The 16,252-nt window shown below is 35.1% G+C and overlaps 1 protein-coding gene across 5 annotated transcripts in view; it reads left to right on the top strand.

The window, feature by feature from the left end:
- Nucleotides 1-13,442, top strand: part of LOC140153184 (ral GTPase-activating protein subunit beta-like) — a 42,483-nt gene extending 29,041 nt beyond the window's left edge. For 4 of the 5 annotated variants that reach the window (XM_072175857.1, XM_072175858.1, XM_072175860.1 and 1 more), the window contains exons 16-26: nucleotides 304-481; nucleotides 1,135-1,226; nucleotides 1,829-1,953; nucleotides 4,005-4,257; nucleotides 5,413-5,586; nucleotides 6,061-6,214; nucleotides 7,140-7,367; nucleotides 8,317-8,583; nucleotides 9,205-9,352; nucleotides 10,397-10,513; nucleotides 11,034-13,442. In XM_072175857.1, the coding sequence (XP_072031958.1) occupies nucleotides 304-481; nucleotides 1,135-1,226; nucleotides 1,829-1,953; nucleotides 4,005-4,257; nucleotides 5,413-5,586; nucleotides 6,061-6,214; nucleotides 7,140-7,367; nucleotides 8,317-8,583; nucleotides 9,205-9,352; nucleotides 10,397-10,513; nucleotides 11,034-11,151 (1,854 nt within the window). In that variant the 3' untranslated portion in view covers nucleotides 11,152-13,442. The remainder of the gene's footprint in view (nucleotides 1-303; nucleotides 482-1,134; nucleotides 1,227-1,828; nucleotides 1,954-4,004; nucleotides 4,258-5,412; nucleotides 5,587-6,060; nucleotides 6,215-7,139; nucleotides 7,368-8,316; nucleotides 8,584-9,204; nucleotides 9,353-10,396; nucleotides 10,514-11,033) is intronic. The other variant, XM_072175859.1, reaches the window with a different exon arrangement.
- Nucleotides 13,443-16,252: the final 2,810 nt, after the last annotated feature.

Below are 16,252 nucleotides of genomic sequence, written 5' to 3'. Positions count from 1 at the left end.
TTGTGGTGCAAAAATTTATTCAAGTAATAAAATGGATATTGTAAGGTATTTATTGCATTTTATTTTTGCTGCACTTAAGATGGTCTTGCACTGAACAAAATGTTTTTGATATTCCAGTAAAAACATACAATATTTTGGTTTATGAACAGTTCGTAAAACAAAAAAAATGCTGCTCCTGCAAACCATACAATATGCACTTGCAATCTGCTGCAATCTTGTACTCTCAAGCCATGTAAAAAGCTAGAGCTTGATGAAATGTTTCATTTTATCTATTTGAATATGTGTCTTCTATCTTCATTCCAGGATGCATTCCCAAACCCTTGTGGCCCATCATCTGTCAATTCCCTTCTAGATGAAGAGTCAATTCTGAGATATATCGAGAGTCCATTCCTACCAGATAACAGAGCCAAGTTCAAGTATTTTGTATTGGACAACACTACATTACTAGCAGTCCTAGAACAGCCTCTTGGAGTTAGCCCAGGTAGGGAGTATTTAATGATATCAAATATAAAAACAATACTGGAAAAGGAAGATTAGCAGGTTGGTAGAAAGATTATTAAATAGTGTAATTGTTTGTCAATTTGACCAAAATGTATGAATTTCTTGTTCTATAACAAAATATGTGACACGATCAAGGGAAATGAGTCGGATGTCGCTAATATTGATTTTGAGATATTGGCAAAGAAAGTGTTAAAATTCTTTTGTTTTATATTGTTTTCAGCGATTGATAAATTCATGTAACTTTGCAAAGAAAAGTCGTGTCAACATGGGGTTTTCAGTTTCAGAAAGCTCTAAATGTCCTCTTTAGAAACATATGTAAAACTCATTTTCGACCAGGGTCGACATGTGACTCATTCCCCTTGATCATGTCACATATTATGAACTTTCTGTTTTATAATTTCAGGTACATTGATATACTAGTATATAATTCACCTGGCTTAATCTGGTATACTGTGTCATAGCTGCATTATCAACAATACATCGAAATGAAAGTCTTCATTCAAAAATGAAAGCAAATTATGCTTGTTATAAAAATATGCATACTAACTAGCTAGGTTCACATTAAAGGTTTTACATTTGAATGAGGTATTATAAGCATTTGACTAATTTAATTTTTTCTGTAATTGTTTCCAGATATTTTGCCAACTGTGACTGCCATCATGCGAGGTCCAACTGGCAGACATGCTTGGACAATGCAACTCAGACACAGCTCCAAAAAAGATGAGGTAAGGAAATAGAAAACAAGAAATCATCTATTATTCTCGCATTCGCAGCGATAGAGAGACTAATGGCTGGTGATCATATGCTGGTAGCAATTCTTCAAACCCTTCTGGCAATTCAGTTGTTGCTAGCAACTTTTGATTTGTATTGCTCTAAGTTGACTTTTTTGAGTTCAACTAGTTGCAATTTGACGTTGGGCATGAAAGTGAAATATACGTCACCAACAATTTGACCCTCATAGCAACTACTTGCAACCATTAAGAAAGTAGCAAAGAAAGATAATTAAAATCTGTATGACAACCACTCATAAATTGCATTCCCATTATTATTCCTTTTGAGGGATTTCATTTCCAAACTCTCATGTCATAGTCTCCAGGCATTATGGCTTGATAAATTAATTGCAACCATTGACATAACTTGCTTACAGACAACCTTTGAGATGAAATTGGCTGGTTTAAATATAATTATGTGAAGTAATGTAATAGCAGAGGTTGAAATCAAATATATTATGTTTGTGGGGCTGATTCTACAGATAAAAAGAAAGGAAAAATATCATTATCTTAAAATCATGTCTCATTTTTTTTGCGCCTTTAATCTCTGGTCACAGGAGGCAGCCAAAGCACGTTTACAATACCCTGACCGTCCGGAACCATTAGGTGATGTCCCTGAGCAGCCAGAGGTCACAGCCAGAAACTTTCCTGAAACAGTGGACATGATTCCACTCACAATGGCGTAAGTTTCTTTTACCCCTTCTCAATCAAAATGTGCATAGTGTCAATCAATATCTAAAGACAGTCTGTTCTCAGGTTGGGCTTATCAAAGCTGCTATAGCACTTTTTTAGAATTTTTGTATAGCAGTTTTCAAAGTTGTTTTGAGGTGCTACAGACAGGTGTCAAGCAGATAAACCCTAGTGTTGCCAACACTGGTAATATAAGCTATATAATTACACATTCAGAACCTCATGAATGTACACAATGTGTGAGATCCAACCATATTTTATTATGCAAATTGTGGTCATTACTATATCACAATTGACCACAAAGTGTGTAATTGTTTAAATAATAACTGCGCACTATCTGTTTTGAGATCATTGCATGATATTCGGATGGGTTTGTTTTGGGCTGTGGTAATTTTCCAACACTCCTGAGGAAAAATACTGAAGCACAACACAAACCGCAACGATTTACAATGGCTGTAAGCAGATGGTGCACGGTTATTATTGTCATTCATTACCGCCATTTTACAAATTTAATTCATGAAAATAACACCATTTATTGCTTAAAAGATATTGAAAATGTATCTTCGGTTCACTGTTTTAATGCACATTGAATATGCGATTAACAAGTACGCGAGCTTACTCACGACGATTATGTGTGCTTGTTTGCAGGTCAAGAAACAATATGCCAACATGGGTTATTTATTTGTAAGATTGGAACAATTACACACTTTGCGGTCAATTGTGAGATATCAATGACTTTCATTTGCATTCGCGTTATTACAAATAATAAAATATGATTGGATCACATGCATCACATCTGTTCATGAGGTTATGAATACGATATAATAAAACAAGTTAGAATTTGCTTCACAATAAGTTTGAACTAACCTGTACTTCTATGCAGGTGTTATTATCAATTGAGGGAAGAACTCATTTACTTTCCACATTATGCAGCAGTTATATTGTGCCTTGGAAGAGATATTATAATAATTTTGTTAATTATGGTTTTCTATTTTGGACAATAGAAGAGATTCAACGCCTGTTAACCTTTTTTCAAATCACTCAAGATCATTTTGAATCTACTGACAAAAATTAGGCAGCATACAAAGGAAATACATGATTCACATATATGATGAACAACATGGTAATAGAGATTATATATCCCTTAGTTTAGAGCAGCCAATTATATCGTTATGAATTCGGCAGACAGACGAATCCGGATTCTACTTATAAAATCTACTTATCTACTTACTTTTATAAGTAGATCCCTTGCTTCATGATAAATTCATGTTACGCATTAATTAACATGAAATTATGAATTGGAGAACAAGGGATCAAGCGCTTCAGCTCTAGATGGCAGCATATGAATTTTTTAACAGTGTTCAGCATGATAAGTATGCAAATGAGCTCAGCATACTGGGATAGCTACAAAGATATTAACCATAGCAGGGCAAAGGGGCATTGCAAATTCAGTGGTTAGCTAACGGTGCTGCGCAGTACGGTCGATGATGTTAACCGTTAAAAAATTTATATACTGCCCTTTAAAGATAAATCGTTGATCCCATGTTCGCTAATTCAAAAATAATTCATGCGTAACATGAATTTACCAAGAGCCAAATACAGATTTTCGGGCAATTTTGTGGCGGGTAACCTGGTACCCGAAATTGCAAAAAAAAAAAAAGTTTTTTTCGGTTTTGTAGTGTCTCTGGACCTAGACCTAAATGCTAGGACCATTCATGGTTGACCTAAAAAAAATTGCATGTTTTGTGTTTTTAATAAGAAAATTGATATTTTGTATTCATGTCATACTCTATTAATGATATCAAAATGCATTCAAATTCAATGCATTTTGATATCATTAATAGAGTATGACATGAATACAAAATATCAATTTTCTTATTAAAAACACAAAACATCATGCAAATTTTTTTTTTCGGGTACCCGGGCAGGGAATTTCCTGCCCAGGTAGTAGGATTCTCGGGCAGGACTCGAATTCCCGGGACTCACTCACACCCTTAACTATGTGTTACAGTTCCTTATTTATATCATATGTTTTCACCACAGGGATAAGAGCATTCCACAATTATCAGCTATAGAAACAGAGACTTCACAAGAGCAGCATGAATTACTGGATAAACTGATAGATGACCAGGCCGAGTATGAGAAGTTTGTGTGTGATATGGCAAAAGAGAATGTCCAACATGCTGGTTATCCCAATGCTCAGACGGAGTGCAAACCACCCAATCCATGCCAGTTATTTAGTCCAGCTAGGCTGATCCTATCGCATCTTGGATATCTCAGTTTGGATAGGCTAAAGGTAACGTTGAAATATTTGTTGTTAGGTTATCAATCTTGATCACAAACTACAGTGGGAATAACAAATGAATGAACACAACTACATTGCCAAGGACAATTAAGTAGCATGTGAAAATACAGATTAAACCAATCAAAAGATATCAGAATACCAACTAATCAGTCCTTTGCCACTCGGACTAATGATGAATTGTATATACTTGCTGTCTAATTATTTTGCCATATAAATAAAGGTCTGGGGTTTTCAAATACATCAAATAAATCCTGACTTGATCCATATACAGGTAAGGCCATCTTAATTTAATAGTTTGTCTCAAAGCCGTTCCCAAGTTGAAAACCTAATGCAGAATGCAGTTTTTTAAGGATTTTTTTTTAAATTAAATTTATTATTTTATCTGTCGGACAAGCTTTTTGACAAGAATAGACCACCTTGCATCTCTCAAGGAGGTTTCATTGTGGTCAAGATGAAGGCTTTTATTGAAATTAACATTTTAGGCCATTTTCATTTTTGTTTGTTGGATTTGAAAAAAAGCAGAAAAAAAATAAAATTTACTCAATCCAGTGGGAATAAAGCGCAAAAATGTGGGTGATTTTATTAACGTGGGCAGGGGCTTTGAGACAAACTATTAAATTAAGTTGGCCTAATTGTTTATAAACTAAAAGTAACATGATATTTCGTATATGATAATACGGGGGAGCGAGTTGGCGCAGCGGTAGTTCCCTCGCCTTGCACCACTGAGGTCCCGGGTTCAAGCCCCGATGCGGCCCAAGGACTCATGTGCACTTGGTTTATCCCGATTCTATGCTCGCTCTTGCAGGTTTTCTCCGGGATCTCCGGTTTCCTCCTGTATCGCAAAAATTGGTGATTAGTTGTTTGATTATCAAAAAACTTCCTTCACCCAATGGAATTTGGGGAGCTGCACAGATAATTGGTGGATGTTACAATCTAAATGCGGATAGGTGTGTGCCGTTCGGCAGTTGGCCTAGTTGATGCAATCTGATTGTGATGATTCACCATTGCAGCGAAATTACAGTGCTTTGAGTCCTCTAAGATCTGGAGAAAGGCGCTTTATAAATCCAAAATTTATTATTTTATTATTATTATTATTTATTTATTATTTGTAACAAACAAATCTCTGATGTCTTTTTCACTCTTCAGGCAGTGCCAACTAGTCCAGTGCCTCCAGCCCTTGTTGCATTGGATGAAAGCTTCTCTGGTTTCCATGGAGACCTGCGACTACTAGATGCCATTCCAAGTCGTACCTATGACTCTGTATTCGTCTTTTATGTTAAGTCTGGTCAGAAAACTTCAGAGGAAATCCTCAATAATGTGGTGAGTTGGAAATATTGTGATCAAACTTTTGACAAGATAAATATTGGTGCTATACCCTGACAGATTTCGGAAATCTGTTAGTCTCAATGCATCTCAAGAGTATTGATGATTGAGGTGGTTGGTCAAAACACCAACATTTATTAAACTGCCACAAAGGAACACATAAACAGGTCCACTGGTCCAGTAGGGTACTGTTGCTTAACTCTCTGGGTCTTAGCTAATGATCTTAAGGTTGCAGGTTCGAAAGCAGGCAGTGTTTTTGTGTTGTGCACTTAAGCAAGGCCTTAGGATCTCTCACCACCCAGGTGTACAAATGGTACTGGCTTATGCTTGGAAGTTAAACAGACTAGGTGTACAGGATGCAGGCTGTCTTCTCACTGAAATAATATATTTTCATTTGTGGGTGTGTATATGTCTGTGTGTTAATAGTAATACATTGTTTTCTGTTACTTTGGTTATGTGTACCTTTTGCAGAACTCTAAATCTAATGTGCAACCAGAGTTCCTAGAATTTCTCCGCTCCTTAGGTTGGCCTGTGGACATTAGCAAACATGCAGGATGGACAGGCAATTTAACTACCAGCTGGAAGATGTCATTTAACGCAACATCATCAAGAGGCTCACGGGAAGGTATTTATAACAAGCATTGATCGTCCAAAGCAGTGGAACACTTATTTGTAAAAAGAAACCTACTCAAGCTGGTCTTTATCAAAAAGAAATGTTTCATATATTGGTCCCCCATATTGTATGTTTGATCCTGCCAAACTGATGTTTCTAGTTCAGATGTCAGTTTCTATGCAGTTGCAGGATACCTGGCTTGTTGACATGTTTTTTTCTGTGTTTCAGCGGAAGAGTTTGTAGGCCTTCTCATTGTCTGTAAATTTCAAAATTATAAAGAAATTAAGTTGTAGGAAACCAACAAAAGCAAGATGAAAACATGTCAGCTATCATTCACTTCATGGTCATTTAGTGAACATCAATTTAATCATTGTGTTTTTAAGTATTGAGTATAAATCACCATTTCCGCAGAATGAAATTAGTCTTGTAGTGCCATCATTACACAGTAAGATTCATGTAGCTGGTGCATAAAATAGACAATACATGTACATAAGTACAAAGATTGTACTTTTATACTTTTAGAGAACTGGTGTAGTATATACTCAGTATACACAAGCACCATATTCCATCACATGGACTACCCGTACCACACTCTGTGCCTTCCGTTTCCATTTTTGTCAATCGCTAATTTTGATATTTTGTTATTGTAATTATTTTCAGGCATTTTAGTTGCACATTCATTTATTTATGATACTTGTTTTGTCTTTTATTTATTTGACACTTTCACTGTTTGATAATCACACTCATTTGCACGTACTTGTATTTTGATGTTTGCATTGCAATGTTTTGTTTCCTTTTCTACCATTTGTTATGTTTTAAATGTTCTGTGATTAACTATTAAACCATGCTACAACCCATTTCACCTATTTTCACCATTCATGAAACCCCTTTCAACTTTGCACTATCCACCATAACCCTTTGACCTCTGCACTGTTAGACTTGGATCTCACCTCAACTTCCCTTCAGCGTGAACTGTGCACATTGTTTCATATTAATTCTGATCTAGGTGGTGTGAACGAGGAGGAGAACAACGGCGGAAGCATCTATAATGGCCGAAAAAAGGTCCTGTATTATGCGGATGTGATATCAGAGATAGCGTTTGTTGTGCCCAGTTTAAAGCCTGAGGGTCAAGGGTTCGAGGAGGACCAACCTGTGGATGAAAATGGTAATTTTTTTTTCTTAAATTTTATTCCCTGTACTTGGAGCTGGTGGTAGGAAAGAAAAACATACAAAATGGACCCACCAGCTCCCACAACACATTCTACATTACCAATGTTATACAAGTATAAAAGTTACCGGATTTTAAGAGAGAGAGAGAGAAAACAAAATGGTATTGTATTTGTTCTGCCAAATTTGATCAAATTTAATCAACTTTAGTGTCATACAAACAACTGGCATAATAATGAAACTTGAGTGGATAATGACAGCAAAAAGCATGAAGCTAACACAACCTAATCCTATCCTACAAGATAGGAACAATAATACTTGTTAACAGCTCAAACAAATTTGTTTAAGGGACACCCAATGTGCAGCTTCCTAGACTTGACACTGCAAATGCAAATAATCTTATTTACTTTCCATTTTTAATTAAAAGAAAGCAATTTTGGTATTATTCCTCCTTTGCAATTTTTACATGTATTCTATATTACAATTTTACACACACAACTGAAAAACACCATTTGTGACACAATCTGGTCCATGGGGACCAAAGGCGGCAAATTTAAAATTGAGATAAAGGCAAATACATGGAGTCAAAAAACAATAAAATACATAAGAAAATTGGCATCACATAACTTCATAACTTCAGAACTTAGTATGCTAGACCTTTGGTGTTTTCAGTATATGATAGCCTAATGTTTGTATAAGGTAATAATTATAGTAACTCAATTTTCAAAAATGCCTCCTTTGGCCCCCATGGAGCAGATCGTGTCACATTTTCCTTTCTGTTAAAGACTAATATAGTCTGGTGTCTTTCATCATTGCATTTATAAGATGGCATCATTTTGGATCTGTAGCCAATTCATTGCATTTTATGTCACATATTGGTGGCCCTATCTCAAAAAGTTTTGAAAATAGCATTTTGCATCTGAATTCTTCATTTCCTGATTATATAGATGCCAGTAGTGACACCAAGTCTACCACATCAACAACTACAACCAGTAGTCAAGGTCTATTGCCCCTAGATGTTACAGCAGAGTCAGCCACAAGTACACCGCAATCAACAGCTTCCAGTTCTAGTGCACCAACAGTCTGCGGCACTTCCTTGGAGCGTGAGAGAAGTCGCAAGTTGTCCACCCGTGGAGGACTAATGCTGGGACCAGAGGTGCGCATCATTGTGGCATGGTTGGAGAATTTTGATGATCATGCAAGTTTCCCACTTGGTAAGTAAATAATGAAATTACTATATCATCATGCCATTTAGTTATTGAATTCATCCATTTCTGGAGATCAAACATTATCCCACCTTATATTTTTTGACCCAAACTTCTACAGGTTTGAACCCAATCACAAAATGTTGCCAGCTTTCCTGAAAGGTGACTTTAAGTAAATATGTAGCAAAAAAGTAAACATTTCAATTAGATCCTGTTTCAGCTGGAGGATTTTTATCTGTCTTCAATAGTGAATGAAATTTAAAAAGTACACAAACATTTTGCAGTTTATGTTTGGCTTCAACAAGGATGTAGTGATCAGTGTTGCATGTTTACTTCAGGAACTGATATTTATGATAAATACTAGTATTATTTTGTCTCTTACTCCAAACTATAATCATACTTCAGTTAAAATTGGATGTGATTACTGTAAAACACTAAGTTTTTTATGGCATAAAACTTTCGGGATTTGAAAAGAACCATCATACTTATGACATGTCATGATACATTTTCTTAAAAGCCTATAGGAAAAGGAAATACTTGCAAGCATGAAAATTTTGTGAATCCAAATTTTCATGCACTATTTTTCATTCAGTATACCCAGTGAATATAACAATTTGTTTGTTTTTTTAGATGACCTTATACCTGAGACCAGTACAGGGTTGGAGCATCTTCTAAACTTTGCAGGCTCCAGTTGCAAAGGCACTGCAGAACCTGGTATTGTGGTCATCTATGTACATCCCTTGAAGACTGGATTGTTCAGGATTCACATCAGGGGGAAGTAAGTAATGATTTCAGTTTGGATATTTTATTTTGTTCATATTTAATTATGTTAATTTTATAGCTTCAGAAAATGCAATTTTTACAAAGGCTATTTAATGCACAGCATTGGTTCCAAAATCAAAATGGAATCAGTAATTAATTTTCTATTACACAAATGACAATTCAATTCAAAGAGATAGACCCAAAAAGTACCAAATCCGCCATATTTGTTACATGCTCATGGAGGGCAAAACAGTGTGCCTCCGAATTATTTTTGTCAGGCACACAGGGTTGCCTAAAGTTCCATTCAGACTCCACATCACAGCGCGATGCGGTGCTGCGATGCTTTTAAAACATCGCAGCATCAGGCGATGCTGCGATATTTTAAAAGCATGTGGGGTCTGCATCTCCTATTATAGTCATTCTGCCGACCTTGATTTTCCAGCAGCCAATCACAACCATGCACTGCTGCAAAAACCAAGCGCAAACCTTTGAAATGCACAAGCTGGAAGATGGAAATTACCATTCGATATCATGTGTTTGCCAATTAATGCCGGGTACAATATTTTAGTCTCCAAACGTGATAAACCAATATGGCACATTTACTATTATAGTGTTACCCACTGTGCAAATCTTAGTTGGTACTCTGGGTCTAATCACTTTAGCTCAGTTACACATGTACAATGTATAGAAAGACACAGGATTACTATACTAAACCTTGTTTGTCTGCAATGAAAGTTATTGAAATTTGCCAGTGGGGGCCAAGGTAATGGACTATTTGAGAGAATGGCGTGTACACCTAGAATTTGTGAGGTCAGAGAAAACTGATTGGTGGGTTGTGAAATGATTCATTGATTCTAATAGACTACAATGTTGTGTATATAAACATATTCTAAATAACATCTGCTGCTGAAGATGCTGGGTGACCCGGTGAAAGCGCTCTGGTGAGTGTACCAAATTTGAGTAGCGTAGAAGTTCAATTTTGTTCTCTATTTACATTTACAGCTACGTAGGAATATACATCATTATTTATTCTAAATTTGTTTTCATTAATCTTGTGTAGGCCATCAGTTGCCATACCCCTTGTTGATGGAATGGTAGTGAGCAGACGTATTCTGGGTGTATTAGTCAGACAGACTGCCATCAACACTTGCCATCGAAAACGTCTGGAAAGTGATGCGTAAGTGGATTGATTAGTTGATAATTTGGAAATGAACATTTTTAAAAAGTAGAAATATTGAATGCACTGTGCTTAGTCAATATCGCTGCTGTTAATTATTTAAAATTTAGTTAAAATTAACTAATGTTTATATTTACATAAACTTTGTGTTTAAAGGTCATCATTAAAAAGATGAGCCAGTGAAGCCACAAGATTGTGCACATAAGTAACTTGAAAATTGCTTGATAGGAATGAGAAGCCAGTACTAAAGAAAATAAATAAATTCTTGATTTATGACATTCAATGTCTTTTTACATTTTGCTTACTATGCACTGCTTTGGTTTTCAAAATCAAATCTTGGCATAATCTTAACAAATTGCATCACTAAAACTAAAAGAGGTCACAGTTGTGTTTACATGCTTGAAATCTGTAGCACAGAAATTGTATATTATTTACAATGCTGCAAGTTGTTATTATAGCTGTTATTAAACTTCTGCCACATCAAACCATAAATAACCTTACTTTCATTATTTTGTCTCAGGTATTCTCCACCCCATGTGAAACGCAGACAGAAGATTCAAGACATGGTTAACAAATATCGCAAGCAGATGTCAGCACCTGAACTCTACACATCTCTATTTGCATCAGGGGTCAGGTGATATGGGTTGTGTCAAAGGTCAGGGGTCATGCAGGTTCATATCAGGGGATGATATGAAACTACTAGTTTGATCATAGTGCAATTAGTGGAGATGTACATACACCAACTCATACATGAGGACAGGAGCATTGACACAGTAAACTTTAAAAATTTTCTTCCTCTTTTTGTCTGCCGAGAGTCTGATTTCTCTTGATTTCCTTGTCCATCTTATTTAAGGGTGAAAATAAACTGGCCTTGTGTCAGTCCTGTAGTTGCCTACTGTAGCCCATTAAGAATCCAAAAAATTTAAACCAAGCTACACTTGTTGTTCTGAACCATAGCCTGATAACAAATTCATATTAAGATACCCATGAAATAGGAAGAAGTGAAAAAATGGTGTTTCTGTGCAATTTGAGGTCAGAATTTGAGCTGTTATTGTTGAAGGAATGCTATTGAACTATGCCATTGGATTTTAGATCAATTGGCTTAAAATTATATTTACTGACTTACTAAAAAAAGAAATTAGGTCACTTTCACAAACAGAGTTCTGGGGTCCATTTCACAAAACTTTTACCCTTTGTAACTCAAGTAACCGTTTGTAAAGTTACGAATACCCAATACTAGACATAACTTTATGAAGGGTCCCTGTAGTAAATTCTTATTATTTACAAAGGGTACCGTTTGTAAGTAAGTTTAATGAAATGGAACTTACGACGAACTTCGTACAGTTTAGTGAAAGGAACCCCTGGTAAAAAAACTCAAATTTTCGTCCCTTTACCCGAACCCAAAATAATTGCTTGAGATTGAGACTTTCTTTAACCAATTTTAGAGCTCATAATGTATTACAAATCATTATGAAACTGAGGCTAAGATTATTGTAGACATTTCCAGTGACAAAGGACCAATTAAATTGTTCAGCGTTTGTAAATGGTTCTGAGTGTGGAGGTGTGTGTGTTTTGTCACATTCACACTGTGGAGTCTCCTAACAACCGTGGAGCTCCACAGTTGAAGATAACCTCAAAAATGGGGTTTTTGAGCCATAGGGGGGTATACCACCTGTCATTTTCTGATTAGAGCAACCTCCACAGTATGGCGGTTGCTGTGAGATTTGTGTAAAAAAATCTCCCCAGTTTGAATGTGGGTGTGTGAATCTCCCCAGTTTGAAAACACACACACCTCCACACTTGGCAGCATCTACAAGAGGGGGTGTCTAAAACACTTGACATATGTGATAAAGGCTAGATTCGTAGTGGTAATGGTTGTTAATTGCGCAAATCGATGGAGTTTGTTTTATTAACAAAAATAATTAAAATGGTGCCAAATTTAACTAATTGTTTGAAATTTATTAGATTATTTTACAACAAGAGAACATGATGTGAGTTATACAACTATGAAATTGTTACAATAAACAAGTTTATTTCTTGAATTTTCATGGTTTTTTTTCAAATAGATAATGAAGAACTTTTTGTATGTATTAGGTGATAAACATTTTCAGGGACTGCCGTTTGAGAGGAGTGAGAGCAATCACCACTCCTCTACAGCTCTTCTTAAGTTGCATTTGCAAGCGCGCTTTATAGCTCCTCTAGATGACTAGTTAAATTCATTATGCTTTAATGGCCACAGGTGTAAACAACTCTTCTAAAGCTCTTCTTGAAGAGATCAGAAGAGCATTCTACAGCTCTTCTAATTTTCAAAAGGCAGTCCCCGATTTTGTCTTTTTTTTTAGATTTTGTACTCCATAGTATCTTCATTTTTGTTTTATTTTACTTTGTGTACTACCGTAAAACCTCGTCTACAAGCATATATATGCCTCTAAACGAGGTGTTTTTAATGAAAGAGACGAGAGGAAGACACTCTCCACAAAAACAATATTTGGAGTTTGCAAAACTATATTACTGATTTAGCGACTGTACAACACATATTATTGCAAGCCTAATCTATTGTAATGTGTTTGTGGGGGTATTTTGGCTTTCGTCTCTTTCGTACAAAAATAACCTTGTTTAGAAGCGGAATTCTACGGTATTTAGCTCTATCTTTTTTCCTTGGTAAAACAACATAAAGTGTTGTGGTGTACTGTTGACCTTTACTGAATCTCACAAGAGGATTACTTCAGCACTGCCCAACACTATATAGCCACCTCAGTGTTGAAGTCTGGGTGACAACACTTTTCAATGAATTATGGGAAATGCTTAAATCATCCCCTGGAATCTCATTAAACATACAAAAATGACAAATTATGTGATGCGATGAAGCAAGATGAGTTGTTTCTCACTGAAATGGATATTGTCAATAAAGTTTTGAACTTTACTTTTGTTACATATAAACATTTCATTTGAGGAATGGGAAGTCCAAGTTTGATGGCATTTCACATCATATTGTAGCCTGTTAAATAGACAGGAATATGAAAGGAAAAATTCGAACTTGAATTTTGTGAGAAATGAGCTCATATACTTCTTCATTTCAAGAAGAGTCGATCGATCAGGATATTTTCTTGCTGGAGGCTAAAATGACCCAGAAATATCACCACAAACTTGAAAATCTGGCAAAATTTGATGATTTTTTGGCAAACATATTTTGAAATGTTCTGAATTTTTTCCAAAAATTTCAATTCAAAAACAAAAAATTTTAGCCAAAAAAACAGCAAAATTTTACATGATTTTAACAAATAAAATAAAACTTCTCCCAAAATGCAAAATCTGGGTCGGTCAGGCCTGTAAAACAGGGGGTGGTTGTTTTTTTCTTCGCCTTACCAGAAAAATAAAAATGTGATTCATGTTCTTTCATGTAAAGCTCAAAATCATGAATTTATGAACAAATGAAGAAGTTCAAAATCGGCAAAGTGAGAAAACCTAAAAAATGACACTTGTACAGTAGCTTGATCGCATCACATGGAATATTTCCACAGCATTTTATGGAAACTTGTTTAAAGTTGCTGTGTGGGTGCCTACTTGGTACCAAATCATGTGCAATATAGTAAATTTATATTATTATGAGATAGAGATATATTATACACTGTAGGTGAATATGACAATGTGTATTGATTAATCTTAATTTTGTTGTGGATATATACATATATTTTTTATATAATAATATCACTAATCAGTTGTATGAATTATTTTTGGCATAAAGTGCTAGTTTAGTTGATTTATTATTGTCTCAGTCAAAAGTTAAATAGACTGAAAGAATTTGGTTGTGTAAATAAAGGTACACACTGTTAGGGAATTCCAAATAAGTGCCGTCATATATCGTAATATGCCCATTCAATTTGGGAGTAGAATGTATGATCACAGGTAAAGAAACACTTTCGATTTTTGTAACATAAGGGACAGGTGAAAATTATATACTTAATTCTCTGGGTCGATAGGATGAACAAATTTTAATCTTAACCCAGAGCAGCCAGCGCACGTAAACAACTAACTATACTTCCAATTAAATAAATTCAATTGACCACAAGCATTTTTTTTTTTTTCAACGTTATGTGCGCTGGCTGCTCTGGGTAAAGATTAAAATATGTTCATAATCATAAGGGACAGGTCATTATTAATGCAGAGAGGTGAAATTAATGTTGGCACAAGATTTTTATCAAGACCTCACTTTTCATTATAATAAGGAAGAATGGAACACAACATTTTTATGAAACTTAACTTTTAATCTACATTAATTTTGTTTCTGAAAGTAGTTTTGTTGTTGGATAGATAAACCCTCAACAAAGTTCATAGAAATGTCATTGAGAAATGTGTTGTGCTGCAGAAAATGTTGGGTCCTGAGAATTGAAAAAAATCTAATGAGCAGATCCGTCTTCAATAAACAATGAAAACTTTGCGTCCAAGTTAAAGTCATAATGTACGATCTTATAATATGAATTTGGTTAATTTTTTTTCAAGCCTGATTTTTTTGCATATTTTTAATGGTTACACATGTGACAACTGGCACCAAAATGGAATCAGCCAAATTTGTTGTGTTTGTAGGTAAACAGAGCAAAGTTAGACATAAGTCATAATTCAAGAAATTATGACTTTATGTCCGCCCTATAGAACTGCGTGTTAAGCGGCCAAAATAACAAGCAGTGTTTCTTTCATGTTACCTCGTTATTTCAGCTCAAAATGGACAGAAACCATTCCGATCATTATTACTAGTATTATTTCAGCATTTTGAGTATATAATGACAAATTTAAAATTTGAAGGAAATCGTACATTAAGCCTTTAATTGAATGTATAATAAGTTTAGCACATAACAGGTATCCACAACCCATACTTCCTATGAGAAATTATTATATCGTATAATAATGTCCAGCCATATCAATAATTCACAAAGTGCATTGTGGGTAATACCAGTGGGATACAAAATCCAATCTTCACACATGGGTGCTTGAACCAAAGGAGGTGAATGAACTGTGACTTGTTGGTAATCTTCATGATTATACTCTTCAGTTACTACATTGACCATTCTAGCTAAGGCACTCAATAATTGCCTGTTTTAATAATAATATGATAATCAGGCTCAGTGCAGATGATCAAGATCAAACGGTTTACAAATCACAAGTACAACAACTTTTTTAAAAAGTGCAAAGTTCACCCCATATGTGATGCAATCAAGCAAAATCAGTCAGAACTCGGAAAAATTGATTTTGAGATATAGCCAAACAAAGGAAATATTTCCTTTTGTTTCCTCTTGTTTTTTAAACTCTTTAATCTTTGGTATTGGTTGTTCAATTTCAATGGGGTTTTCTGCATAAGTGCAGCTTTGTAAATGCTTTTTACTGTCCTAAGAAACTGAAAATTTAATATTTCCGAGTTCCGACTGATTTTGCTTGATCGCATCACATATAAGTAGTGTTTGAGGTTCCATGCTGTTTGTCCCATGTGACTTTACCCACAATGCACTTTGTTCTTCGCTTTCCCTAAACTTGATCAGTCCATCATGATCACCCATATTTCCTACTGATTTTTGTCTTACTTAAAATGCCAGTATGTTCCCAGGAAGAGATGTACTTGGTTATTGTTTTGAAATGGTAATTATATGATCAATATAAAGAAAACTGCATGTAAACCATGTATAGTGAGTAAATTTTATAATTTCATCAAAAAACATTATATTTTGTTATAGCACTAATACATAAATT

This window comes from Amphiura filiformis, chromosome 5 (assembly GCF_039555335.1).
Source record: "Amphiura filiformis chromosome 5, Afil_fr2py, whole genome shotgun sequence".
NCBI lineage: Eukaryota > Metazoa > Echinodermata > Ophiuroidea > Amphilepidida > Amphiuridae > Amphiura > Amphiura filiformis.
The sequence above is the reverse complement of the archived record's forward strand: the minus strand, read 5'-3'. Positions and strand labels throughout refer to the sequence as shown.